The sequence below is a fragment of the Equus quagga genome, chromosome 5 (assembly GCF_021613505.1).
Source record: "Equus quagga isolate Etosha38 chromosome 5, UCLA_HA_Equagga_1.0, whole genome shotgun sequence".
In the NCBI taxonomy this organism is placed as follows: domain Eukaryota; kingdom Metazoa; phylum Chordata; class Mammalia; order Perissodactyla; family Equidae; genus Equus; species Equus quagga.
The window spans coordinates 107,418,795-107,445,513 of NC_060271.1; the positions used below are offsets into that span (position 1 = coordinate 107,418,795).

Genomic DNA, 26,719 nt, shown 5'->3' on the forward strand with positions numbered 1-26,719 from the left:
GCCACACTTCTCTTACCTCACCTTAGCCCCCACCCTGCCCAGCTGCCTGTCTAGCTTTTTGGCTTAACACCCCATCCCCACTCCCACATTCTGTGCTTTAGTACTCTCACGCTCCTTGTTGCTAGACCCTCACAGACACTAAGAAGCTTCTTGCAGCTCAGGGTGATCTCTAGAAAGCCTCCTCCTACCCTCTTCTCTATGCTCCCTTAGCCCATGGGCGTTATCCCTACCACAGCCCTGACCACATTAGATTCTCCACTCCCTGTGAGCTTCTCAACGGCAGAGATAGTGTTCGGTACTCTTTCTATGGCCAGTGCCTCAGGCAGCATGTAGCAGTCAGCAGGCACTCCATAAATGTTAGCTGAACTGAATGCAAGCCTGCTTGGGAACTCACGTGTCAGCCTCAGGTCCATGGTGCACAGCGCGCAGTTACCTCTCAGCCCCTTCAGGATGAGGTGACCTCTGAGGATTGCTGTGCACCAGGTATGAACTACAGCCAGCCCCTGTGCAGCCCTGGGGTGGAGAAGGGGTGGGTGTTAAACCCCTAGCTCTCCAAGGGTAGTAGTCAGAGCTCTAACAAACAACTCCCCTTCTGACAAATTTACTTGATGTTAGTCTGAAATTTTCATAGGAATTACACAAGGCCTGGCCAAGTGCTAATTTCTGAGCTTTCTTCCTGCCAAATTTCCACCATGCTGGTTCATGTTTGCCAATCTCGGAGCAGTGATGTTTTCTAGCAGGGAACACGAGTAGCTTTGGGAGTTATTCTGGAGCCTCATAAAACTGTTCTTGGGGCCATTTTACGGATAGGGCTTCAGTAATGCACCCCCTTGGAGAGTATCATTGCTACTAGGCGAGGTCCTTGGAGTTTCTGTATTGAACTTCCTTGAACAGTGTCTAGGAGGGCCTGTCATAGAAGAAACAGCTCTAAGGGTAAATAACATTCCATAAGATCCAGTATCACGAGTTTCACTTTTTTAGTGTTATTCAAGTACTATCTTAACTGTAGCCTTATTTCTCTGAGGACAGGATCTGTGCTATGTACATGGCTATATGTTCTTCATGCAGGCAGGGAGTATCTATTTTGCTCAACATTGCTTCCCCAGGGTTGGCATAGTACCCGCCACGTAGTAGGTACTTGATATCAGCTGGTGATGGAGAATGGGGAAAAGAAGAGACTTGTGGGGCAGAGCTGGACCTAGAAGGGTTCGTCTCCAGAAGTGCAGAGCTGAAGGTGACAACCAGAACACCACACTCTGGCTTTTCACCTACAGTGAGGCCCCAGTGTGCCTACCTGCTCCTACACGCAACAGATATCCATCTGCCAGGCCTGGAATCCTGATTGCACAAGGGCTGGTGGATATTGGGTGGCAATTTTATTCATGTGATGAAGCAGAAACCAAAAAGCTGGCCATCCGACTCAGAGTCCTGGCTCCCGTTGCTTCTCTGGGTAGAACCTTCAGGAAGTTACTTTTCTTCTTGGTGTGCCATCTTCTTCCTCTAACTAGCCTTCTAGCCTCCTTCAGGAAATTTAATGGTGACGAATCACCAAAAAATAATTACACCCTGAAGATTACAAAAAGGAAAGCACACTGCTATTCTCAAAAACGATGACTATCGCTATGTGTAATAATACACAATAGGGCAACCATAAACTATTATGACCTTGAGAGAAAAAAGACCAGAAAACCCCTCTGTGGACAAGATGATGCAAGCAACTCACACAGGGTTTTACACAGAATTTCAGGGGCTCATGAATCCCGTAAAGTTCTTTCATCGTCTTCCCGGACGTACAAGTAGGGACTCTGGTTAAGAATTTCTGAGCTAGAGGTCTCGTGTGGTCTTTGAATCGGTGTTAGAAATTCTCAGGACCTCAGAGTTCAACTAACGTAACCATCATCTAGTAAGATTTTACAGATTAGGTTATGAGGCCCAGAGAGTTTTCATGGATGACTTGAGGGCATAGCTGGTGGGTAGCAGACCTGAGACCTGGATCCCGGCTTTCTGAATCCCAGTTATCACATGGTATTACTTTGATAAACTATGTTTATTTAAACTATGTTTAAAATAAATGTAAAGAAGAGTGGAGAGAGACTAACTGTGGGAGAAAAGGAAGATGTAGCTGTTCCTAGCATGAACACACTGGCTGTTACTTGGTTTCATTTTTGTGTTGAGTGTAGATTAGTTTTCTACCTTCAAGCCAAAGAGACCAAGCCTGAAGCTCCCTTCCAGCTCCCTACTTGGATCTGTAACTAAATCCTGATAGATCATCTGAGGTAAACTTATGCACGGGAAGATAAGGGAGCCTGGGCACATGGTGAGCTCTGAACAGCTTCTGTCATTACAAAAACCCCGGAGCAACAAAGAATCTATTGTTTCTAGGAAGCAGGAGAAAGATTTCTAAGGAGAAAGTATGAGCCTTGAAGAAAGAGTAGCGGTTTATGCAGCGGAGAAGGTGGGAGGCAGGTACTGAAACAGGGTGGGGTGTGAGGGAGGCACGGTGGAGATGGGTCTGGGAGGCAGCTGGTGTCTGGCCTGGGAGCCATCTAAAAGGTTTTTTAGGCTGGAGAGTATCAAAGTAAGATTTGCATTTTAGATAGCTAACTTCAGTAACAGATGGAGGATAGATCTAACGAGATTTTTTTTTTCTCAGTTAGAGAACCATTGTCCAGATTCATTTGTTCATTCACTGAGCCCCATTTATGAAGCTCATAACATAAGCCAGGCCCTGATGCAGACAAGAAAAGATAGCCTAAACCAGGACAGCGACGATAGAGATGGAACCACATAATCAGTAACACATATTGAGAAGACAGATTCGAGAAATACTTAGAAGTGAAAAATCAGCAGGACCTTATGACTAACAATATTGGGGGAGGGGGAAGACTGAAAAGGAAAAAAGGAAGCATAGTGATGGCTGGTTGAAACTAATATTATGTTCAGAGGATTTTTAGGGCAGTGAAAATACTGTGTATGATACCATAATGATGGATACACGTCATACATATTTGTCCAAACCCACAGAATGTATAACACCAAGAGCAAACCCTAAGATAAGCTGTGAATGTTGGGTGATGATGTGTCAATGCAGGTTCATCAATTGTAATAAATGCACCACTCTGGTGGGGGAAGTTGATAAGGGGGGAGGCCGTGCATGTGTAGGGGTAGGGTTATATGGGAAATCTCTGTACTTACAGTTCAATTTTGCTGGGAACCTAAAACTTCTCTAAAAAAATAGTCATAAAAAAATCAGCAGGACCTGATGACTAATGATATTGGGGTGGGGGGAGGGAGGAAGAAGGGATGAAAAGGAAAGAAGGAGCATATTGATGGAGAGTTGAAACTAATATTATGTCCAATGTTTTAGAATTATATAAAAGCTAAAGGAATTTTCTGTAAGAAGCTCCCGAAAGATTAAAACATGTAGAATCAAAACAGTCTTCGTTTGCACCATCTATGACCCAGAAGACGACTTTGGAATCTGTTATTTCGCTAGGGCAGAGACTTAGACCTGCCCTAGGGAAGTAATTATAAAATTGACTGAATTGTAGGTTGAACCCAGGGAGGTTGAAATAAAACATAAAGGTCTTGCTGGGCCTCTCTCCACAGCCTTTGTGGTAAGCCTCTCCTACCAGAATTCTAATTTTGTAAAAATGGGGTTGCTTTCATGTAATTTTAGAAGGAGCTTTCAAAAACAGACAGCAGCAAGAACAGTAAGTGAACGCAGATGGGCTGGGGGGACAAAACGGATTGGGCAAATTTTTATAAAAATAAAAGTGATCTTTTCTCAAGGAAAAGAATAAGATGGGATTTTACGAGGAAAAGATCTAGTCAAAGCATTCATTTTTGCTTTCTTAATTCCTGATCCACTACTGCAAATAAAGAGCAGCAGCAGCAAAAAAAAAAGCTATGTGCTGTAAAAGTCTTTAAGACACAGGCTCAGTTCCACACTGTGTTGTATACATCATAATGTCTTGCTGGGCGGGTTGCCCAGATCGCCTCCAAGTCTCACAGTTCTGTAAGGCGAAAGGGTGAAACGTAATATTTACAACCCCGGGAATGAATTAATCCCTAGAGGAAACAGAAGGATTGAATTTTCTCACCTGCTCACATTAACTGGCTTAGTACCTGAGCAGGGCACCAGGGACCCATTTCCTCTTGTTGCCATAGGGCAGGACACTAGACTCAGGTCCCGAAGCTACATGCCTGATGTGTTAGGACAGAGACCCGGCACTGGAGTGTTCTCTCTCTGTGGACATCGTTATATACCTACCTGTTCCTTCCTGGTGGACAGCTTCCAGGAGCTCCACTTCTGAGAAAATATACTTCTGACAACAACAAACATAAAAACACCCTCAAGAGGACCTGAAGTGAAGATGCCCCACTAACAGAGTGTGCACCCATCCTATGTAGCAGCAAATGCTTTATGGGCTGTTTGTTTTTTTTTTTTTTTTTAGTGGGAAAGCAATTGCTCAGAAGAAGAAAAGATATGCTAACTGCTGATATGCAAACACAGCCTTGACAGCTTGGCTGCAAACTCTGCTCCTGGTCTATGGGTGAAACAAGCTCTCAGCCTTGCAGAGGCCTTCTGTTGGTACAGCTGTGGCCCAGGAGAGAAGCGCCTGTGAGCAAGGACCATGTGCTCAAAACACTATGTGGCGACTCCGAAGTGCCCGGAAATTCATTCAGAGCAGTAGCTTCAGAAGCTAGGTGATGGATTCTCTTCTTTTACTCAAAATACTTTCTTTTTTTTTTTTCCAGAAGAAGAGCAAAGATGCTGGAGTCTTCCAGCCTAACAACTCAGGGATACTACTTGCCTGTATTAGGAAGTTTCCAGGGCTGATGATGGCAGAAATTTCCAATGGGGAAAATGAGGGTGACTTTAAATTACTTGAATGGGCTCCTCTGAAGACTTCTGATACCCTCACACTTGCTGAGGCATTTCCACTGGGCCTTTGGAAAGGGACAGCCTTTTAACAGGAGAGCAGGGAAAGGGGAAGTATGAAGAAGCCACATAATACAGGCTATTGTCTTCCATGCTTTACTGGCTGAAAGGGCTGAAGACATTTTATATGCCCCCAAAAACTGCCAACAGGAAGAAAGGAAGGAGCAAAACAGGTACCCAAGGCTGCTGGAGGCCTGCAGGCTATGCCTGGGGAAGAGGCCTAAATGGGCCTACAAGTTTAAGACGAAGGGATTTCATCACATTGAACTTGCCTTGGCTCCTGAAACTGTATGCCAAGGCACTCCTTTCCTTGCTCTGTGATAACGCCCTATCAGTAAGCCTGCGATAAACACAATGGAGGACAGGCCTTCCCCCCTCTCCCAAACACACACAGGGGGAAGGTCCCTTTTTACTGAGTACCATGGCCACAGTCTTACAGCTACTGTAAAATACGTGCTACTTTCTCATGACAATGGGTTTTCCCATCACCTGAGAAATTATTTACCGAGTGTCTGTAACCAAGGTGAAAAATACCCCGAAAGTTTAGATCCGCATCAGCATTTCCCTCCAGAATAGCTCAGGTTACAGCTTTTATGAAGGGCAAACAAAAAGGAGTTGAAAAACAAATATAAGTATAAATTAATAGCCACAAAAGGCAGGAGCATGGGATTATTAAATATCTTTGTATCACAGAAAGATACAGCTTAGAAGCCAGCCTAGGGGACTTGGCTGAAAGTCAATAGGAGACTGACCAAATGAAGCTATAGAAATTGCAATTTTTCAGATTAAGCGTCGGGGACAAACCCATACAGAATTCAGGAATGTAGATGATCTGATAAAAGGCCTCATGGTTAAAGAGCTTCTTCCAAATCCACCACAAATTCTCCTGCATGAACGAACCACTTTTTCAGCCATGGTTTAGTTGTTCTCTGTTCTTGTGACAATGGGTACAGTTAAGGAGTTCTTGGTTTGTTTTTTGGTACAATGATGATAAGAGAGACTTTGCTCTCCAGGAGCTCCGAGTAAAAATAATGAGGATTTTTATGACTCTCAGAAGAGAGATTTTTAAAAACAAATACACAAACAAGGATTTGAGGTGGAAAGCAAAATGGATTTATGGAATAAAAGCCATTCATTTGCAAGGAGAACAAAGTTTACTGCCAGCCTCTGCAGGGCTTCTCCATGACCAAGCAGCAGGCTTGGGGAAAGCCAGGGAGAGCAAAAAGGTGTAGAACAATTATCCAATACTCGGCATCCTGCTGGTTAAATGAAGCATCTCACCATTAGTGATATTTCAGATAACTGAAAGCTGCCCTGGTAAATGGTAAAGATTTTCTTTTACTACGTTTGCGAATTTCCTATGGAAGGTGACTTCCCTATCATCTTCAACAGAGACGACCAATGTGCATACTTAAAGAAAGTGAGCCTTCAACAATAACTTGATCATAACAAGACTTTGCAGATGAGAAAACCAAGAACCAGCAAGATAAGACAAGGGATGTGTCACCAAACACCGTACTATGTTGCAACAGACCAATGACCTCCAAGGTTACTGAAGGCTACAGAGAATAATTTCGAACTTTAATTAGACTGTTTTGGAGTTGTTCCTTTTCTACATTCCCTTCCTCGTCAGTCTAACAAGGCCAGACACTTAAATTCATACTCTTTAATTTCAAGAAATCCTCTTAGATCTCTTTCTTTCATTTTTGCCCCTCTTTTTTAAATATAATTTGAACAAATTTGGTTTTCTGTTTTCTTTACAGAAAAGTAGAAATAAATTGAAAAGGAGAAACAGGGAGGAAAACAGTGAGGGAAGCTGTGAGGCTACCTGGACAAAAAGTGGCAAAAGAAATGAGAACTGACAATTGTCGAACACTTTTCTTTTTCTAGCTTACTTCCCGTTTCTTGACTATATGGTCATCTTAGCTTATCATATAGTCAAGAAATTAACACTTTTCTTTCTTTCCTCTCTTCCTTCTTTCTCTTCCCCTCCCGCTAGAACGCTTCTTGATATCTAACCACACTGTAAGGTCTGTAGAGTATTCGTCTCGTTAAGAGCCTGAATTTCAGTAGCAGACCACCTAGGTTTGAATCCCAGCTTTCCACCACTTGCTAACTGGGTGATCCTCAGTAAGTTACTTAAACTCCTTGTACTACAGTTTCCACATCCATTAAATAAGAAAAATGAACAGAACCTACCTTATAGGGTTGTGGTGTGGATTACTTATTTGTTTATAAAGTCCTCTCTGAAATACTAGCTGTTATTATCATAAAGCTTCACCTCATCTCACAGATAAGCAATTCAACATAACCACAATCTCTAGATAGTGCATATCAATTCCCAGAACAAAGTGTGGCTGCTCTAACAGGTGTTTTACAGCACGTCTCAAAGAAGTGGCCGTGTGGTTCAGTCCGGTTCTGGCTGAATAACCAGAAGTTTGAGACTGGACTCAGGCACACTGTGAGTCTGCCCATGTGGATCAGCCTGGAACTCCAGGCCAGCCTCGGGTCCTCCAGGGCCACTGCAGGGATTGCAGGCATACCAGATCTGACATGGCCCCAGCCAACCTCTCCAGACCCATCCATTTTCTGCCTGCCAAAGCATCCCTCAAATGCTTCAGAAGCTCAGCACTTCCCTGGGGATAGCCCTGCTGTTTCTTGTGCTGCCCATTCTTGTTCCACTCTATCCAGAAGACCTTTCTCCTCCTCCCTGCCTGGCAAAATTCTACTTGGTCTTACAGGTTTTATTTAACTCTCAGCTCCTCTAACTGGGAGCCCCCAGGCAGTGCTTCTCCTCTGTACCAAGTCTCCTAGTTTTATCTATCCGGACATTTTCCAGGTTAATGAATAATATTCTGGCTGACTCCTCCACCAGACTGTCAACTCCTGGAGAGCCCAGCAGCATAGGGGAGGCATTTCCAAATGACCAAATGATGGGCAGGCCCTTTGGACTGGTCTCAGAATTAAGCCTTTTGCTCAATGTTAAGAGATGAAATCTGGGCTTCCAAAGACTTTTTCTTGGCTGAAAGTGGGCCAGACGTGAATTTTTATATCACTGAAGTGCACAGTAGCAGTTACCACTCATTTCTTGAAGAAGTTCCAAAGGAATCATACAATTAGCTTGTTTCTTAAGCATTTTTGAGAAAGGAGGAAGCAAAAAAAAAAAAACCCTATAATTTTAGTTTAAATGTCATTGGGCCAACAGATATAATCTGTGTAGCACTGGCTAATGCATGGAAAGGTAAAAGAGAATTACAAAATTTTTCATGAGTGCTGAAGTTATTGCAACTTATTTACTTTCATGATAGAGTTCTAATGAATTTGAAGGGTGGTGGAAATAGCAGTAAAATGTTATAATAGCAGCCTCAAAGAATCATAGAATGTAAGAACAACAAGTGACCTATCTTACAGACAAATATTGGTTCTCAATCATTAGTCCATGATGAAATTTTATTGGTCCCCAGAAAACTGAGAAATATTTGGATAATCCACTATCACATTTCTTTAAAAAGCAAGATGAATTCCATACAAAGGCTTGGTTTTCATTCTGAGATTAAGTTTTCCCCACTTTTATGGTATCAAATGTTCTTTCTTTTATGAAAAGATGGTGATTATAAATGGCAGTTTGGGTTTTAAAAAAATAAGCGTTGTGTATTTATCTCTGTTCCTCATTATAATCCCAATTAGTTTTTTTAAAAAATTGTATTGAAATATAATGAACATACATTTCCAATTAGTTTTAACAGCCCTATATTTATGATAGCTTTTAAACTTGGCAAAATGAAAAGCTGGGCAACCCCATATAAGTCTCCAATTGTTTTTTAAAGAAAATTTACTGGTCCAAATCTGATTGAGTTCAGCATCCCTCCTGTTTGTAGAAAAGGAAATGAGAGTCTATCGAGGTTAAATGTTAAAGTATTATGTGTACAGTGAATGTTCCCTTGCTAGTCAACAGCAAAGCCAAGACCAGAACCAGGGCTCTTGTCTCCCAGAGTCCAGAGCTCTTAACAGCCTACTCAATTCCACAGGTGTTCAATATCAGTATAGAGGATAGAACTGGATCCCAAAACCACCTACTGTGGGTGCAGAACTGAGATGAAACTGAGCTTTATGCAGTCCATTAGATTGCATTTTAAGCTCCACAGTGCTTTGCCTCAATTCTCTCTTACAATTATGACAAATAATCTTTACATGGCATGAATCACGCATTTTTGAGATTTTCATTTGATCAAATCTCAATAGGATAGCATAAGATTTTATAAATATACACAAATAAACACGCATTTATTTCATCACCTCCACTTATAAGCTACTTAGTTCATCTTCTTCCTTATCAGTCACAAAACAGCAGCCACCACTATTTTTTCCTTGCAGTTCACAGCATATAGTTCTAATGCAATAATCCTGCATCTAGGACAAGATGGGCCAGCTTACTCATGGCCATCCACTGAGCCATGCCAATATCAGAAGATGACATATATTACCAAGACAAAGATAAAAGCCTTTAAACCCGCCCGGGAGCCAGGAAAATATTCAACACTGTGATGCTAAAAATTTTAATCCATTTATCTTGATTTCTCACTATTATTCTAATTAGTATTGTAGTCACTATATTAATGGGAGTTTCCAATTTCTGCTGTTAACTGAAGTTCCTGTTTAGCACGCAGGCTCACATTCTTACCCTTTTCCTGTTAAAAATTTTGAAGTAGCAGCCATAAACACAACTTCATTTTTTTAAAGAGGCCAAAATAAAACAAAAGCCCTTACCTAAATAAGGCAGGTGCCCAGTAAACTTAAAGTAATATCTTACTTGCAGCCCTGGGCTTTTTTCTTTTTATTCTGAAACAATTTTAGACTTACAGAAAGGTGGCAAAAATAGTGTATCTCTGTGTATCCTTCCACTACCTTTCTTTAATGTTAACACCTTACGTGACCATGGTACAATGATCACAACTAAGAAATTAATATTGGAACAATACTATTAACAAAGCCACACACTGCATTAGAATTTCACCAGTGTTCCCACTAATGCCCTTTTCCTGGCTCGTGATCCAACCTGGGATCCCACACTGCATTGCGTTGTCCTATGTCCTTAGTCTCCTCTGTGACCATGCTTTAGTCTTTGTCTGTCATGATCTTGACATTACTGAAGAGTACTGGTCAATTATTTGTAGACTATCCCCTCAATTGGGTTCATGAGATGATTTCTCCTGAACGGATTGAGGTTATGCATTTTTGACAGAACAGCACACACGCGATGTGCCTTTTCAGTGCATCATATGAGGAGGATGTGTCAATATGTCTTATTACTGGTAATGTAAACTTTGATTACTTGGTTAAGATGGTAGCCTTGGCTTCTAATTGCTCATATTCTATCATTCTAAGCTCATTAGTGGCGCAGAGGGGACAGTTAAAGTAGAAGCACCCTTACAGGGGGTGGGAAAGGAAGGGAAGGGCCTTCCTGACCTGCTGTAGCAGATGGGCTTATGGAGGGCTGGAGCCCTGAACAGAGGCCTGAGAGAATGGAACACAGGACATGTGCAATCTGACAAGGAGCTATGAGGTAACGCCTCAGAGAAGTCACTGTCAGACACAGGCAGAGACCTTGACTGGCCAAGGGGCAGCACGAGGGTGGCCCTTCCTCCTAGGGGAAGAGGAGCTGATGCAAAAGTGTTTGTGTCTTTCTAGATTTCTGCTCTTCCTTCCCTTTATCCTCTACTTTTGTTTACTTCAGTTTTCTTTGACTGCCTTCTACACTCACCTGATCTCTGACTGTGATGAAATCCCAATAAGAACATGACCTACTGCTTTGGGGTAATTACTTCAAGTTAATTTCCATGAAGTGCTACAAATAACAGCACCTCTGCCAGTCATCTTGCTGTCATCCATCTGTCCCCTGGAGACAGACGGGGTGCACCTACAATCTAGTACAAGACTACACTACTCAATCCTGGAGATAACATATGAACCAAGGTTCTTTCTTTCTTTTTTAAAATTGAGATATAATTCACACACCATAAAATTCACTCTTTTATAGTGCAAAACTCAGTGGCGTTTAGAGTATTTACAAGGTTGGTGCAACCATCACCACTATCTAATTGCATCATCTTTCATCACTGAAATCTCATACCCATTGTCACTCGCTATTCTCTGCTCCCAGCCCCTGACAACCCACTAATCTACTTCCTATCTCTATGGATTTGCATGTTTGAACCACAGTACTTTGGATCCAAAATAATAATAATCAAGATGACCTTAATCCAGTTAATCTAGGAGACGCGCGCGCGCCTGCGCGTATACACACACATTCTCAAACCCATGAAGTTTGCCTTTGGCAACACCTCACCTTCCCTCTTGATACTCTGGACTCCCCATTCCATCCCACCTCCTAACTGTGTCTCAGAGGTGACGTATCTATATTTGTCCTCCTCAGAGTACAACTCATCCTGTCCTTTCCCCTTCTATCAAACACCACGTCATTTGGATAAATACCCAGAAGTGGAACAGCCAGATCAACATCTGGGTGTTTATCCAAAGAACATGAAAACACTAATTCAAAAAGATATATGCACCCCTATGTTCACTGCAACATTACTCACAATAGCCAAGACTTGGAAGCAACCCAACTGCCCATCAACAGGTGAATGGATGAAGAAGATGTGGTGTATATATATACACACACACAACAAAATACTACTCAGCCATAAAAAAAAAGACAAAATCTTGGGGCCAGCCCAGTGGCACAGCAGTTAAGTTTGCACGTTCCACTTTGGTGGCCTGGGGTTCGCCGATTCAGATGCACGTTCCACTTTGGTGGCCTAGGGTTCACCGATTCGGATCCCGGGTGTGGACATGGCACTGCTTGTCATACCATGCTGTGGTAGGTGTCCCACATATAAAGTAGAGGAAGATGGGCACGAATGTTAGCTCAGGGCCAGTCTTCCTCAGCAAAAAGAGGAGGACTGGCAGCAGTTAGCTCAGGACTAATCTTCCTCAAAATAAATAAATAAAATGAAAAAAGACAAAATCATGCCATTTGCGACAACACGGATTGACCTTGAGGGTATTATGCTAAGCAAAATAAGTCAGACAGAGAAAGACAAATACTGTATGATTTCACTCATATGTAGAAGATACACAAACAAACACATAGATAAGGAGGACGGATTGGTGGTTACCAGAGGCCAAGGGGGAGGGGGAGGGTGAAAGGGGTCAAGGGGCACATACATATGATGATGGATAAAAACTAGACTGCTGGCGGTGAGCACGAGGCAGTTTGTACAGAAGCTAAAATATAATAATGTACACCTGAAATTCATACAATGTTACAAACCAATGTGACCTCAATAAAATAATTTTTAAAAAAAGAACCAACAGGTGTGCCTAAAGTACCATCATAAAAAATTTTAATTCTTCGACCAATAAAACAACAGAAAAAAGAAAAACCACATCACATTCTATCAGTGTTCTACATTTGTGAGGTAATGTTTAGATCAACTTATCTCTGCTAAGGTGTAACAGATTTACATTTTAGTGGAGAACTTTTGGAGTCTTAGGCTCAGCTAGGATGACCATATGACCCAGTTTGCTTGGGACCATCCTAGTTTACGCCTGTTGCCCTAGCTTAATTATTAACAGCATCCCCTTCTCAAAAGTGTCCTGGTTTGGGTGTTTAATTGTATGGTCACCCAACCTTAACCAAAATAAATGACTAATCATGGTAATCCTAGGCATTTTGGCAGGCCAATAGGGAGAATAAATTTAGGTGAATGAAGTTTCAGTGTCCTCAAATTATAGCCTGGGTCTGCATTCCCACAAAAAGTTTAAATTCACCAACCTGTAGGAACCAGGGTTTCATCCACAGGCAAAAAAGCATCAGCTTCTATTGTAACTTCATGGTCATATATATTCGGGGAACCCTGGGAGGGAAAAAAAAAGAGAAAGAAAAGAAGATTTAATGCTCAGTCTTATTTTACATATTTGCTTTATAACGTCTCTTGCAGAAATGTTTTCAGGCATTGACAAAAACTTCAGAAATCTCATTTGACCTACAGTGATGATTACTATGTTCACTTAAGTGTAAGTAGATAGGGCCTCAAAAGAGCAGCTGATACATTTGGAAGAAGGTTTCAAGCATGACCCCAGCATGAATTTTCTTTTCTAAACAGAATTATGAAGGCGAAAAGTCAGAGACAACAGTGGTTTGAAAGCCTTTTGCTGGGAAAGATTGGCCCTGAGCTAACATCTGTTGCAAATCTTCCTTTTTTTTTTCTCCCCAAAGCCCCAGTATATAGTTGTATATTATGGTGGTAAGTCCTTCCAGTTCTTCCATATGAGCTGCTGCCACAGCATGGCTGCTGACAGCTGAGTGGTGTGGTTCTGCTCCCAGGAACCACCTAAGCAGAGTGAGCTGAATTTTAACCACTAGGTCATCAGGGCTGGCTCTGAAAGCTTTTTGGATTTCAGCCTATTGGGAGAGAAGTTTCTTCCACTCTCCTCACTTGCCAGGCAAACAGAACAAGTGTTGGTGACCTGTAACACACAGGTGCTGGATGGCCAAGGCATGGCCTCCCGGCTCGCTAGAAGTGGGACATGTCACCCCGTCTCTGGCACAGCTCCCCGCAAGAGGACCCACTCCTTGCTATATGACAGAAGCCTGGGAGTCAGAACTGGAGTCCATGCTCTTGAGAGTTTTCCCACCCACTCCATAAAGATGCAGCCTGCCCGTCATGGGGAGTCAAAGGCTGGTACACAAAGCACTGGTCAGTGATCAGGAGGCCTGGGGTCTAGTTCTGGCTCTCAATGAGTGGCCGCAGGGAAATCACTTAACCTAGAATCTCATTTCCTTTGGTGTAAAATTGGGCTGATGATGCCTCCATCTTTTGTAGGGTTCTTGCGAGGAACAGTTGAGTGAAGATGTATTATGCTGCTTGCAAACTGGACAATACACTTGTATGTTTCCAATAGAAAGGATTATATTTTAATAGGAGTATATTTTAAAGCTTCACAGCAGAAGATATGGAAGGAGAACCAGGTGAGGGCTTTGCCTTAGTGAATGCTCAAAAATAATCTAAGCCAGTGGTTCTCAACTGGGGATGATTTTGCTTCATGGGGCAAAATTTGACAACGTCTGCAGACATTTTTGATTGTCATGGCCGGGGGCATTGATGCTATGATGGAAGCAGTAGTGGGGAGAGGCCAGGGATTCTACGAAACACCCGCCAAAGCACAAGACAGCCTCCCCACCCCTACAATGAGGAACTATCTGGCCCCAAATGTCAATAGTGCAGAGGTTGAGAAACCCTGAGCTAAGCCAAACTGAAGGCTCTGCAGGGTTCCTGAGAAGTAAGCAGAGAGAGGCAGAGCACTATGGGTTAACTGGAAATAGACTCTACAGACAGAAAGACTCAGGCCCCCACAATCAAATGGAGTTGTCATGAGGAGAAAGGCAAAGATGGTAAAGACCATGAGAATCTATGGCTAAACATGACAGAAATTGGTTTACCACACTACTAAGAGGCTCTGTTTCTGAAGAACTATGATTCTTTTGTATTCCCCCAGCGAGTACAAGGTGGGCAGGCGTAGGAGTAGGTGGACGTCAAGGCTGGGGCAGAGGCCACTCCTCCGCCCACGCTCTCCATTAGTCACTTGTTTGGTCCCTGTTCTGACCCGGGAAGGCAGGTCCAAAATGGGAGAGGCCTGCACCCCTGCCCAGAGTAGTTTAGACCAGACCGGTCTCTCTCCTGTGGGCTCTCCCTACTGCCATCCTCTCATGCCTCAGGGTAGAGGCCTCTGGGACTAATGGGAGCAGAGACGAGGGAAGAGAATTTGCAACTGTTTCCTCGGCTCTCTCTGTTCAATGCTCAGTTTAAGGTTGATTCCTCTGTAGGACTATATCACAGTCTGTTTATCCATTCTCCTGTTGATGTGCTTTTGGGTTGTTCCCAATTTTTTACTATTATGAATAAAGCTGCTTAGGAACTTCCTTTTTCTGTTTGTTTTTTAGCACTAGGGCAGGAAGAAAACGATTCAATAAGAAAATCACACACCAAATAAACTGAGTCTGAGATGTTAGGAAGAAGCCTGGGAGAAGAAGGAAAGGAACGTTGCTTAGGCACCCACTCTCTCCCCGGTCGTCGGGTCAGTAACTGGCACTAACATTCCTTCATTATCGAGAAGCAGGCTTCATTTTATGACTCTTCTGACCCGGAATAATGCAATGATCTCCTCTGGTGGAATATTACTGTTGGATTCATTTCCTTTCCAGGCTGATGAAAACTTGGCAAGAAATGCTGATTCACAAACAGAATTTGAGGCCCATCTCTGAGTTCAGTGTTTATTTTGGTTAACTTTGTTTGGCTGCAACTGGTTTGTGACATTAACCATTTATAGAGCTCATTGTGGCTTGCATGGGGCTTTAAAGACTTTTTTGTGCATTGCCACTACCACTGCCTTAATTCAGCTCTTATCACCTCTAGTAGGATATAACAGACACTATTGGTTACTACTCAAAACCCATATCAACTTCTTTATCAGTGCCCTCCCTTTCCCCTGGCAGAACACTGACTTGTTGATTTATCCTATGCAGAGGCCATATATTCAGGGAAAGGACCCCTTCCCTGGCCCGAAAGGACAAATTTTGATTGGTCCAAGCTAATCATGGCGGTCTAATTCCCTTGCTGGTGATTGGGTTAGGCAGGGCATAAGACACACTTCTGGCCAATGAAATGTGAGGGAAAGTCTGCTGGGGGAGCTTCTGGGAAAAGTTTTGCTTGTTCTTAAAAATGGAACATGAGAGATGTGAAAAAAGGAATAGATCCTTTTTTCTCTCTGGATATGACTATACGAAGAGGTGATTCCTGGAGCTTTGTGGCAACCATCTTGTGACCATGAGGGGACAAGCCTGAAGACAAAAGACAAAACATTGAAGAAGCAGAATGAAAAGAAGGAAGAACCTGGGTCCTTGATGACACACCTACCCACATACCATACATACAAGAACCACATCTCAAAACTCCCCCAGGCCTGCTTTCATAGCTCTTTAAGTAAAGTTTCAATAAAAAAAAAATTTTCCCAGTTTTATGTTAGATAAAGAAGGAACAGCCAAAAAAAACCCCAACCAACCTGCAACCTACATACCTTTTCCATTCTTTGAAAAAGAGTTCTCCCTTCCTCCCCAGGCCTCCAACACTCAAACTTAGAAGTGATGAGTCAAAGTCTGGCCCCAAGTAGAACAGAAATACTGTTCATTAAGTTTAAAAAACAAATAAAAGAAAGAAAATATATAAGATGAGCTGACTACTTTAAAGATCAAGTTTTGAGCTAATTCCCTGAGGAGAGTTTAAGACATATGATAATGCTTTTCTAGGTAGGGCAAGAGATGTTCTGAAAATACAGAGACCCCTTGACCCCAGGCCTAGTGACTCTCCATCCATTCTTAAAGATTTTATTTTTCCTTTTTCTCCCCAAAGCCCCCCGGTACATAGTTGTGTATTTTTCAGCTGTGGGCCCTTCTAGGTGTAGCATGTGCGATGCCCCCTCAGGATGGCTTGATGAGCAGTGCGATGTCCACGCCCAGGATTGGAACTGGCAAAACCCTGGGCCGCGGAAGCGGAGCGCGAGGATCCAACCACTCAGCCACGCGGCCAGCCCCTCTCCATCCATTCTTACTTGAGTGCTCCAAAAGGTTTGTGGGCCCCGCACATCCTCAGCCCTGAAGCTAGAGGCTGTAGATTTGGCTTCTCTTACTGAGGCAGCATATAGAAGGGAGTTGACACTGACCACCCTTCTGGGTGGGGTCTGTGATATGGGAAACTATTCAGCCTCTGGAAAGAAATTCAGAAATTTCTGTCACTCCAGGTCCCTGTAGAATTGGAACAGTGGAAAATTCTGGTCAGGAGGGTCCTCCTGCCAAGTGAATGGAAAGAGCTTTAGTGAAGCTTACATTTCCATTTTGTCTCCTTCATTGGAACACAACGGCAGGGGTAAGACTTCACGCAGGATTTCTACTTCTATTTCTGAATCTATTCCTTTAGACCACCACCCCGGAAATAAAATAGAACGTCCTAAGTATACAAAAATGTGGAAAATAGTGAGAAAATCAGCGTGATCTACTACTTATATACAACCATTAATATTTTGTCCTATTTCTGTCAAGTTTCTTTCTGAACTTATTTTAAAAAGTAAGGTCTTGGGGCTGGCCCCATGCCAAGTGGTTAAGTTCATACGCTCAGCTTTGGCGGGCGGGGTTTCACCAGTTCGATCCTGGGCATGGACATGGCACCGCTTGTCAAGCCACGCTGAGGCAGCGTCCCACATGCCACAAATAGAAGGACTCACAACTGAAAAAAAAATACAACTATGTACCGGGGGAATTGGGGGAAAAAAAGCAGAAAAAAAAAAAAGAAGATTGGCAACAGTTGTTAGCTCAGGTGCCAATCTTTAGAAAAAAAAAAAAGTAAGGTCTTTTATGCACATTACTGAAGAGGCTCTTATGGCTGGGCAGGTTTGTTTTTGTTTTTGTTTTTTGGTTTGTCTTTAAGATCTCAAGAGGGATGGCAGAAGTTTCTGAAGATAAGGAAGTGAAGAGCCATCTTTCTTATTTTTAAAGGGAGAACCTTGGAAATTATATAAGAATCAATTACCTCATGCTATTTAAAAAGATCTCAGAAAAAAATCAGCAAACTCCTAAAAGACTATAAAAATGAAAGATATTACTAGTTGGCTATGAACACCATCTTGTGGTAGGAAATCATGCCAAAGTGATTCAAGTATCAATGATGAGTTCAGAAGAGGAGGAAGTAATAGATATAATCTACAGAATTTAGCTAAGCTTTTCATTTGGTCTCATATAATAGCCTCCTCAACAAGCTAAGACATTACCATAGGAGGGAATGAGGTAGTTTAGGGGGGACTACCTAAAGGGTGTTGTCACTTTCTCTTCACTACTCTTAGGGTGGGCTGCACAGTGGGAGCATTGAAAGGGGCTGGCCAAGCACATTTCCAAAGATCCAAGGGTGGAAAGTGCCTTAATTGGAAGTAATTTTTTGGAGGTAGGAGTGGAATAGTGGAAGCAAATGTAAGCACATGTTACAGTTAGATGAGAGGGAGTTCTTAAAATAGCTAGTTTCTTGTCTGAGCATATGGGAAATAGATAATTCTCTTGGCAGTCCAATGTACTCATTCTATCTTTCTCTATAACTCCCATTTATTGAGTACCTACTATGAGCCAGATGCTTTGCTGGGAACTGTTTCTCATCACGGGGGCGACCCCACCGCCAGACTCATTCCATGCTGGGTTGGTCTCTCCACTATGCCCCCAGGTCATTCCACAAAGCACACCACAGGAGAGCAGAGGTAAGTTCACTTACCTGGCCGGCCAGGTTGAAATAAGAATGGTTGGTCAGATTGACCGGTGTGGTCTGACTGGCCTGGGCTCGATAGTTGACCACCAGCTCCCCGCCATCCAGGGTATATGTCACCCAGACTTTTAACTCTCCAGGGTAACCTTCCTCCCCATCTGGACTGACCCGAGAGAACTGGACACCATTTGACAGCACTTGAGGCGTCCAGAGGACCTAGAAAAGTGTTTTCAAAGCTGTTTAGTCATTCCAATCCCAAGCTAAATGCCACATTTCAATATTTAAAGACAACTTATTCTAGGAAGAGAAATGATTATACAATCATTAAGGTGTTGGACTAGTAGCTTAGATTTTAATTATTCCAAAATTTTGTTTTATACAGAAAAGTCACTTTTGAGAGAAAAAAATCGTTTTCTCTTTACCTACTCACATTCCCCATACTCTTCTTCCCTAAATTTATACGTATGTGTCTACAAGATTTTCTTCTTCCCCTTCTTTGATTTTTTTTTTAATCTTAGCATCCCATTCTGACAAATGCCACACAGCAATATCTGCTAATAATATTAAAAAATAACCTTAAAAAATTAGCCCTTCCCTCCTGAGGGCTACTATTTACTAATATTTATAAAAAACACTCTGAGGTTCTCTATGTTCCCTGGGCAGAATTCTAGAGGAATAAGAAGGACGTGTTCCATTAGGAAGAGATCTAGCCCACAGTCAGGAATCCTGGTCTGGGGGCCAGGGTTGTTCCTAGCTCACTGTGTGACTTTGGGCATCGAACCCTTCCATAAAATAAAGGGGCTGAAAAATGACCTTGAAGTTTTCTTCTTGTTCTAGAAAATATGATTCTAAGAGTGGCAAGAAAAATACGAAGAAAAGTTTTCTAAAAGAGTTTTTTTGCTTTGGGAAATAGAAATAGGAATCTTGGATTAACACAGTGGTTCCTCTCAACCTTGCCCTAGAGGCCTCAAGATTACACTTATGGGGAAGGGAAAACCAACATTTATCGAGTGTCCGTTATGAGCCAAGAGACTTTGCTAGAAACTTCACAGACACTATCTGATCTGTCTTAGAGCTGACTAAAGTAGGTACTATTTTCCTCATTTAAAGATGAGACAGCTGAGGCTGTCTCTGGATAAACTACCTGTCCCAGGTCATACAGCTAGTAAGACAGTAGATGTGAACCAAGTGGTCTGATCCCTGAGCCTGTTCCCTTATTCTACACTTTCAGAGGACGAGGTGGCCAGAGACCCCCCCAGACCCTTTATGGAGCTCTGGGGTCACTAGTGAAGCGGCCTTTCGCAGACATGAGACCTCCATTTGTTGAGTACTCACCAGTCACTGACCCGGTGCTTTACGTAAATCATTTTGTATGGCAACGATTTGGTTGAACCAGATATCACCATCCGTGTAGGTCAAAACAGTTGAACATTGGCAATTTCATACAGCTCCAACTAATATTATTACCCCCACTTTACAGTTGAGCAAATTGAGTTCAGTGGAGTTAACGTGCCCACTTCTACCTCCCACATTCGAGGGGAGTGGTAGAATCCCTTCATACTTCAGGTCCATCGTTTAAAGGGAAAAACAAATCTTGTTCAAAGTCATACATATAATTAGTGACAGAGCTAGGGTTCAAACTCAAGCCTGGCAGTCTACACTGTTCCACATCTTAGTTTCAGTGAATGTTTTGTTTGAATCTCCATTTTCAACAGAAGAGTCGAGGCCAAATACTGCCATTCCAAATAGATTTGAAAGATTATAACTTCTGTGGGCCACAGGAATGGCCTATGAAGCCAGGTTCTGCCCACCCTCTCCTGGCAAGGCCTGGATCTCTCTCACTGACATCGCCTTTGCCAGGAAGGGGAGCCCAGCAGGAATGGAGGTCTCTGCCTTCACCTACAGGGAAAGCAGCTGGTATCTCAAACAAATTCACTGACCTTAGTAAAAGATTAATTTTACACCCTGATTATCTAACAGAAATGTTGAACTTTCAAGAGACTTAAAATATAAAGCCTATATATTGCCACAACTAGAAGGACCCACAACTAAAAATACACAACTATGTACCGGGGGCTTTGGGGAGAAAAAGGAAAAAATAAAATCTTTAAAATATTATATTATAATAGCCTATTATATATGTGATTAAACAAAGAAAAAAGAATCTCCCAAATGGAAAATTTTAGGGACAAAATATTTGAAATAAAATGTTCTTTTTCTTTTTTCCATTTCTTTTGAGGAAGATTAGCCCTGAGCTAATATCTGCCACCAATCCTCCTCTTTTTGCTGAGGAAGGCTGGCCCCGAACTAACATCCGTGCCCATCTTCCTCTACTTTATACGTGGGACACCTGCCACAGCATGGCTTGCCAAGTGGTGCCATGTCCATACCCGGGATCCGAACCGTCGAACCCCAGGCTGCCAAAGCAGAACGTGCACACTTAACTGCTGCGCCACCGGGCCAGCCCTGAAATAAAATGTTCTTTACTTGCTACCTAGTTTTTCCCCTTTAGAGAAAGAGCACAATGGAAAGATTTTCGTGTAAACCACTTTTATCAGACAAGTATAATTCTGCGGAAAATATAATTCCTATTCATGGGAGGATTTCCCTGACCCTGTAGTTTTCAAATTTCCTGAAAATGTCCAAATTTGTATCTCTAGGCCTACTTAGACCATTTCTAATCCTATCAGGTTATTCAAATTTCATCTTTTAAAAAAATATGTTGATATAAATAGAAAAATACATATCTCCAAACCAACAATTACTCAGTAATTGTTGAGATCAACTATAACTTAAAGTTCACCTGATACTGCTCATGTTACTATATAAAAACATAGTGTTTAAAAGTTTCTAATGCATCCATGAGAACCTTCCAAGTCTTTCCCCACCCCTCTCTGGGCTGTTGCACAGCCATTCTCTCCAATATCCACTAATTGAATGAAATGCTATCCTATCTTCAAGGGCAGTTCACATCTCACCTCCCCAGTTTCTATAGCACACCAGTGGCATCTATATTAGGGGGCTTGTTTCCTATAACAGTTATTTATGTAAGGGTCTGGCTCCTTCACTATTCTGGAGTCTCAGGAATCCCCACCTTATGCTTTCTGGTTCACAGAAGGGGCTCCGTAGGCACACTGCACTGAAGGATATGTATGCTATCTTGCTATGTTCATATAGGGCATACATGTTAGGCAACACCACAGAAAATACCACAGCTGAATAGAGGGAGCAGGAACAAGGTGCTGTTCTGAGGCTCCGCTGAAGGTCCCTGCCCAAACAGAGCTGAGCCTAACTTCCTCTGGTTGGGGTTTGTCCACGGACCTGGCATGTTCGAGATCCTCTGCCCTAATATTGCCAGGACTGAGGCTACAGTGTCACTTCACGCCTCCCTGGTGTGAGGAGTCCAGTCATGGAGGAAAGGGGAACTGACAGGGCAGTCTGATTCTAGGCCAGAGACAGGAAGCTGGTGGGACAGGGGACGCAGAGAGTGACCAAATTCCTTCCACAGGACAGCTGGCAGTAAGAGACAGAGAAGAAAACACTGTGATCCTTAACTGCCATACATGTTCCTGTCTTCTCTGGCTCCTCTCTAGGAAATAACCTGAGGGATATAATTTAAAGGAAGGTTAACTACCAAAATTATCTCCCTGGAATTAGACTAGTAAGAGAGTCGCTGGGGGTTAACCCACAGACTCCCCCACAGCTGGGAAGCAGGAGGTCAGGCATTCCTACCTCACGGAGAAGCTGTTTGATCAATTTGCTTTCCTAACCTTGTTTTTCTAGGGATTCACTTGGGGAATGGGAGTTTTAATGTGGAAAGGGGAACTAGGGAGAATCTGAGGTAATTTTGAGGCATGAGGCACTTCAGTGGAAGGGGAGGTTTGGGTGTGGCGCCACACTGCATGGGGAGGGGACTTAACAACAGATCCACAAAGGTGTGCTGCACTGGGGGCACCCACGGTGGCTGTGGAGGACACTAGCAGTTGTAGCGCAGGAATGAGGGCTCTGGGTTAGGCAGCCCACCTTAGGAGTGGTGTGACCTTTCCAAGCCTCAGATTTCTCATTTGGTGATTATATGGGTTCTAGTGAGGGTAAGAGATCATATATGCAAATATCTTGTGCAGTAAGTGGTAAGTATTATTTTTGATCCACTTTTCTGTTGTGCCTTAGGTCAACCCTACTCCCTGATCCCAACACTGTGAGAAAGTCATTCCTTGTCTTTCCTAAGTCAAGGGCTGTCAACCTTTCACTCAGGGCTCCTCTGCCTATTACAGTTGGACGAGCTAAGGAAGGATGGGGTCCTGGCACAGGGCCAGTGCCTCTGCTCCCCCGAACCATGGGACAGCCTCTTTCTTGTATCACCTTACCATGCATTTGCTCTCAGGTCAAGGATTGTGCCTGACAAACAGAAAGTATGCTTGAAGGTACTCTGTGAAGTGTGCCAGGTGAGGACTCTGTCCAATGCCCCCGACTCACCTTATCAAACCCTCTGACTCCTCCATGCAGACTGTTGGGCCCGTTGTTAATCGGCAGTTTATACTCCTTCCCATCCAATGTGAATGTTCCTTTGGCAATTCGGTTGGCCACCCTGCCAACCACAGCTCCAAAGTAGGGCTGCTTTTGGAAGTACCCTGCAAGGACATGCGATGACAGCATTTTTTAAAACTTTAAACCAAAGGTTTTGAGGCTCACACTGCTGCCCACCACTCTCTTCTGAGGGAAGCTGTAAGTTGTAACAACATGCGCAAATCCAAGTCCTCATGGAAGCATAGAAAAATGGTGTTCTTTACACATGACCTTTTCTCTTTCCAAAAGTAATTCAGTTCTTTATAAACATTTTTAAGGAACTTTACAAAGCACAAAGAAGAGATTTAAATCATCCTCATCTCATCACTAGAGAGAACCACTGTTAATTTTCTCAAGTACCTCCTTCCATCATTTAGTATATGCATATGTGTGCTTTTCTTTTTTTATAAAACTGGGATCTTAGTATACATGCTGCTTTGTAATCTGCTTTTTTTTAGGCCAATCAATTTTCTTAACTGAAAATTATATTTTCTATAGTTTTCAGAGGAATCTTATTCTTCCTTCTCTTTTTATTATTTTTTTGAATCACACAAGTAGTACATGAACATATCCTTTAGAGAGCATTACATAATACACAAGTACATAGAGTAGGCTTGCCAGAGGGAATACAGGATGCCCAGTTAAATCCGAATTTCAGACAAACAATGAATAAATTTTTAGTATATAAGCATGGGACATACTTACACATAGAAAGCATTTGTTTATTTGAAATTCAAATTTAACTGAGCATCCTATATTTTTATTTTGCTAAATCTGACATCCTTAATAAAGCATAAAACATATGAGCCCTCCTCCACCTCTCAACTCCTCTCTTTCCCAGTGATAACCACGGCTAACAGTTTGGCATATACCCTTTCAGTTGTCTTTTTAAAAAATTAACTTCATCCAAGCAAATACACAACTACACAAACACACACATATTCTATATAGAGAATCGTACTATACACACTGGTTTGCAACTTTTCATTTATCAAATGTCTTAAGATCTTTCCATGTGATTACATAGCCATCTACCATATTTCTTTTGACAGCTACATGGCATATTGATGAGCATAAACTCTTGTGGGCTTTTTGGGGGAGGGGGGGTGGCTATAAAAAGCAATGTAGCTAGCGTCCCTGTACTTAGAACTTTGTGCATGGGCATATTACAGTACTTTCCTTCTCTTTAAGCTCCTCTCTGCTATAATCTTTTAGTTTAGACTATAATGGTAGAGATTAAGGTTTGGAGGTAGTTTGTTTTTTGTATTGTGACTAAGATTACTTTCCACTCTATTTTTCACTCAGATGCCCTCAGAATTCCATCCCCCTTTCATATGGAACTCTGTATCCATCGCATCTACTGTGGATCAGGAGAGCATGCAATTCGAGAGTATGAACTCTTTTTCACTATGGCTGTAGGGGCTCTCAGGATACGGACCCTGAAGTGATTAGGTGAGTTACAGGTCACAGGTTCCCATTACTCACCTGGTGGGGCATAGTGGAACATGAATCATTCCCTTCCAGGTCTTCCCTGGTTCACTTCCTCGAGAACCTGCAGGTCCTCAGAGTCCTGCCCACAGACGATCAGGAGCTAACACTTACTGAGCGCTTCCTAAGTCTCAGCCACTTTCTAAGTGTCTGACATTTAACTCATTCCATCCTCAGAATACTCCTACAAGGCAGACAGTACTATTACCCTCATTTTACAGGTGTGGAAACTGAGGAGAGAAAAGTTAACTATCTTGCCCCAAAACACACAGCTAGCTAGTAGCAGAACCAGGATTTGCATCCAGGGAGTCTGGCTCCTGAGTACATGATCTTGAGCATCACATTATTTGGCAAGCACAAGGCTTTCTGATTAATTGACCTTACTACCACCTCCTAGCACAGGCCAGGCTGATCTCTCTACCAGCTCCCACCTCTCTCCCCATCCTCCTCTCTTTCTGAAGCTATAGCTTTAAAACCCCCTACACTCGGGAACCAGAAGGGATCCCAAAGGGCCAAACAACCTTTTCTTGGTTCTACTTCATCTGCTTTTGTTTTTGTTTTTAATAGACTTTATTTTTTAGAGCAGTTTAGGTTCACAGCAAAATTGAGCAGAAGGTGCAGAGATTTCCCATATACCACTTACCCCGACACATGCACAGCCTCTCCCGTTATCAACACCGCCCACCAAAGAGGAACTTTTATTATAATTGATGAACCTACATTGATACATCGTTATCACGGACAGCTCATAGTTTACATTAAGGTCACTCTTGGTGTTGTATATTCTATGGGTTTGGACAAATGCATAATGACATGTGTTCACCACTGTAATATCATACAGAGTATTTCCACCGCCCTAAAATCTTCTGTGCTCTGCCTGTTCATCCCTTCCATCCCCCTAGCCCTGGGAACCACTGATCTTTTTATTGTCTCCATCGATTTGCCTTTTCCAGGATGGCATATAGTTGAAACCATACAGTATGTAGCCTTTTCAGATGGGCTTCTCTCCCTCAGTAATATGCATTTGTTTCCTCCCTATCTTTTTGTGGCTTGATAGCTCATTTCTTTTTAGCACTGCATAATATTCCATCATCTGGATATACCACAGTTTATCATCCATTCCCCTACTGAAGGACACCTTGGTTGCCTCTAAGTTTGGCAATTATGAATAAAGCTACTATAAACACCCACGTGCAACTTTTTGTGTGGACGTAAGTTTTTAACTCCTTTGAGTAAATACCAAGGGGTGTGATTGATGGATCATATGGTTAGAGTGCTTATTTTGTAAGAAACTACCAAACTGTGTCCCAACGTGGCTGTACCATTTTGCATTCCGACCAGCAATGATGAGAGTTCCTGTTGCTTCACAGCCTTGTCAGCATCTGGTGTTGTCAGTGTTCTGGATTTTGACCATTCTAATGGGTCTCACTGCTGTTTTAATTTGCATTTCCCTGATGACATATAATGTAGAGAATTCATCTGCTTTTCAAGGGCTCGAAAATGTGAAGAAAAGTAAAATTTTTGTTCGAAAATTGTTTAGCTGTATCTATTTTTGACTCCTACCTTGATTCATTCAACAAGGGTACACTGAACCCCTACTCCCTGCCAGCCACATGCTTGGCAGTGGGGACAACGACAAATCCAACAGCAAGGCTGCAGCCTCACAGGCTTGCAAGAGTTCCTCAGAAAGGACCACTTTCTGGCAATGGTTAATAAGCCCGCAGAGATAAGAAGCACTTGTCCGTCCTCAGTCTAGATGAAGACTTTTTAAGATTAAACCATAAGGACAGCAGAAACCACTGCTCCCAACTGTCTCTGAAAAACTCTTCAGAACAAATGGATTTTATACTATCTTCATACGTTACTAGTAAGCTTTTATATCAAATCAGAATTACAAACAGGGACAGACCCCAAATTCTGAATAGGACATGATGGAAAAGCCTGTTTTGAAATCCAGAAAATATTGTTTTCCAGGAAAAAGGGCAAAGTTTCTAGGTCAAGCGATGAAGGCTGATTTAATTAATCTAATCAATTGCTGACGTGGGATAAAGGGTAGAGGAAAAGTCTGTGCCTTTTCCAGGGCAAGGCACTGGCCAGAACATATTAATAAATGTTTAACCATGGGGTATGGCCCTTTCCACGTCTCTAACATCCCAAGGATCTCGGCTATGACACCCACCTTCAACAGCCCAAACCTCAGCCAGAGTGTCCTAAACCCTCAAATAAAATTGCTCACTATTCTCAGTGAAAACCTCTCCACTCTGAATGGCTTTCCTTTGGCTTTCTGAGGAAAACAAACATTACTTTAATTGACAAGCACTTTAAGAAAGCCAAATATTTTATATATTCTTAAATGGCT

At 42.5% G+C, this 26,719-nt stretch overlaps 1 protein-coding gene across 1 annotated transcript in view; it reads right to left on the bottom strand.

Moving 5' to 3' along the window:
• The window catches only part of GALM (galactose mutarotase), a 52,268-nt gene that overhangs the window by 21,218 nt on the left and 4,331 nt on the right, over window positions 1–26,719 (bottom strand). The window contains exons 2-4 of the mRNA XM_046663443.1: window positions 22,783–22,937; window positions 18,316–18,522; window positions 12,783–12,864 (exon numbers count right to left, since the gene is read on the bottom strand). Of these exons, the coding sequence (XP_046519399.1) occupies window positions 12,783–12,864; window positions 18,316–18,522; window positions 22,783–22,937 (444 nt within the window). The remainder of the gene's footprint in view (window positions 1–12,782; window positions 12,865–18,315; window positions 18,523–22,782; window positions 22,938–26,719) is intronic.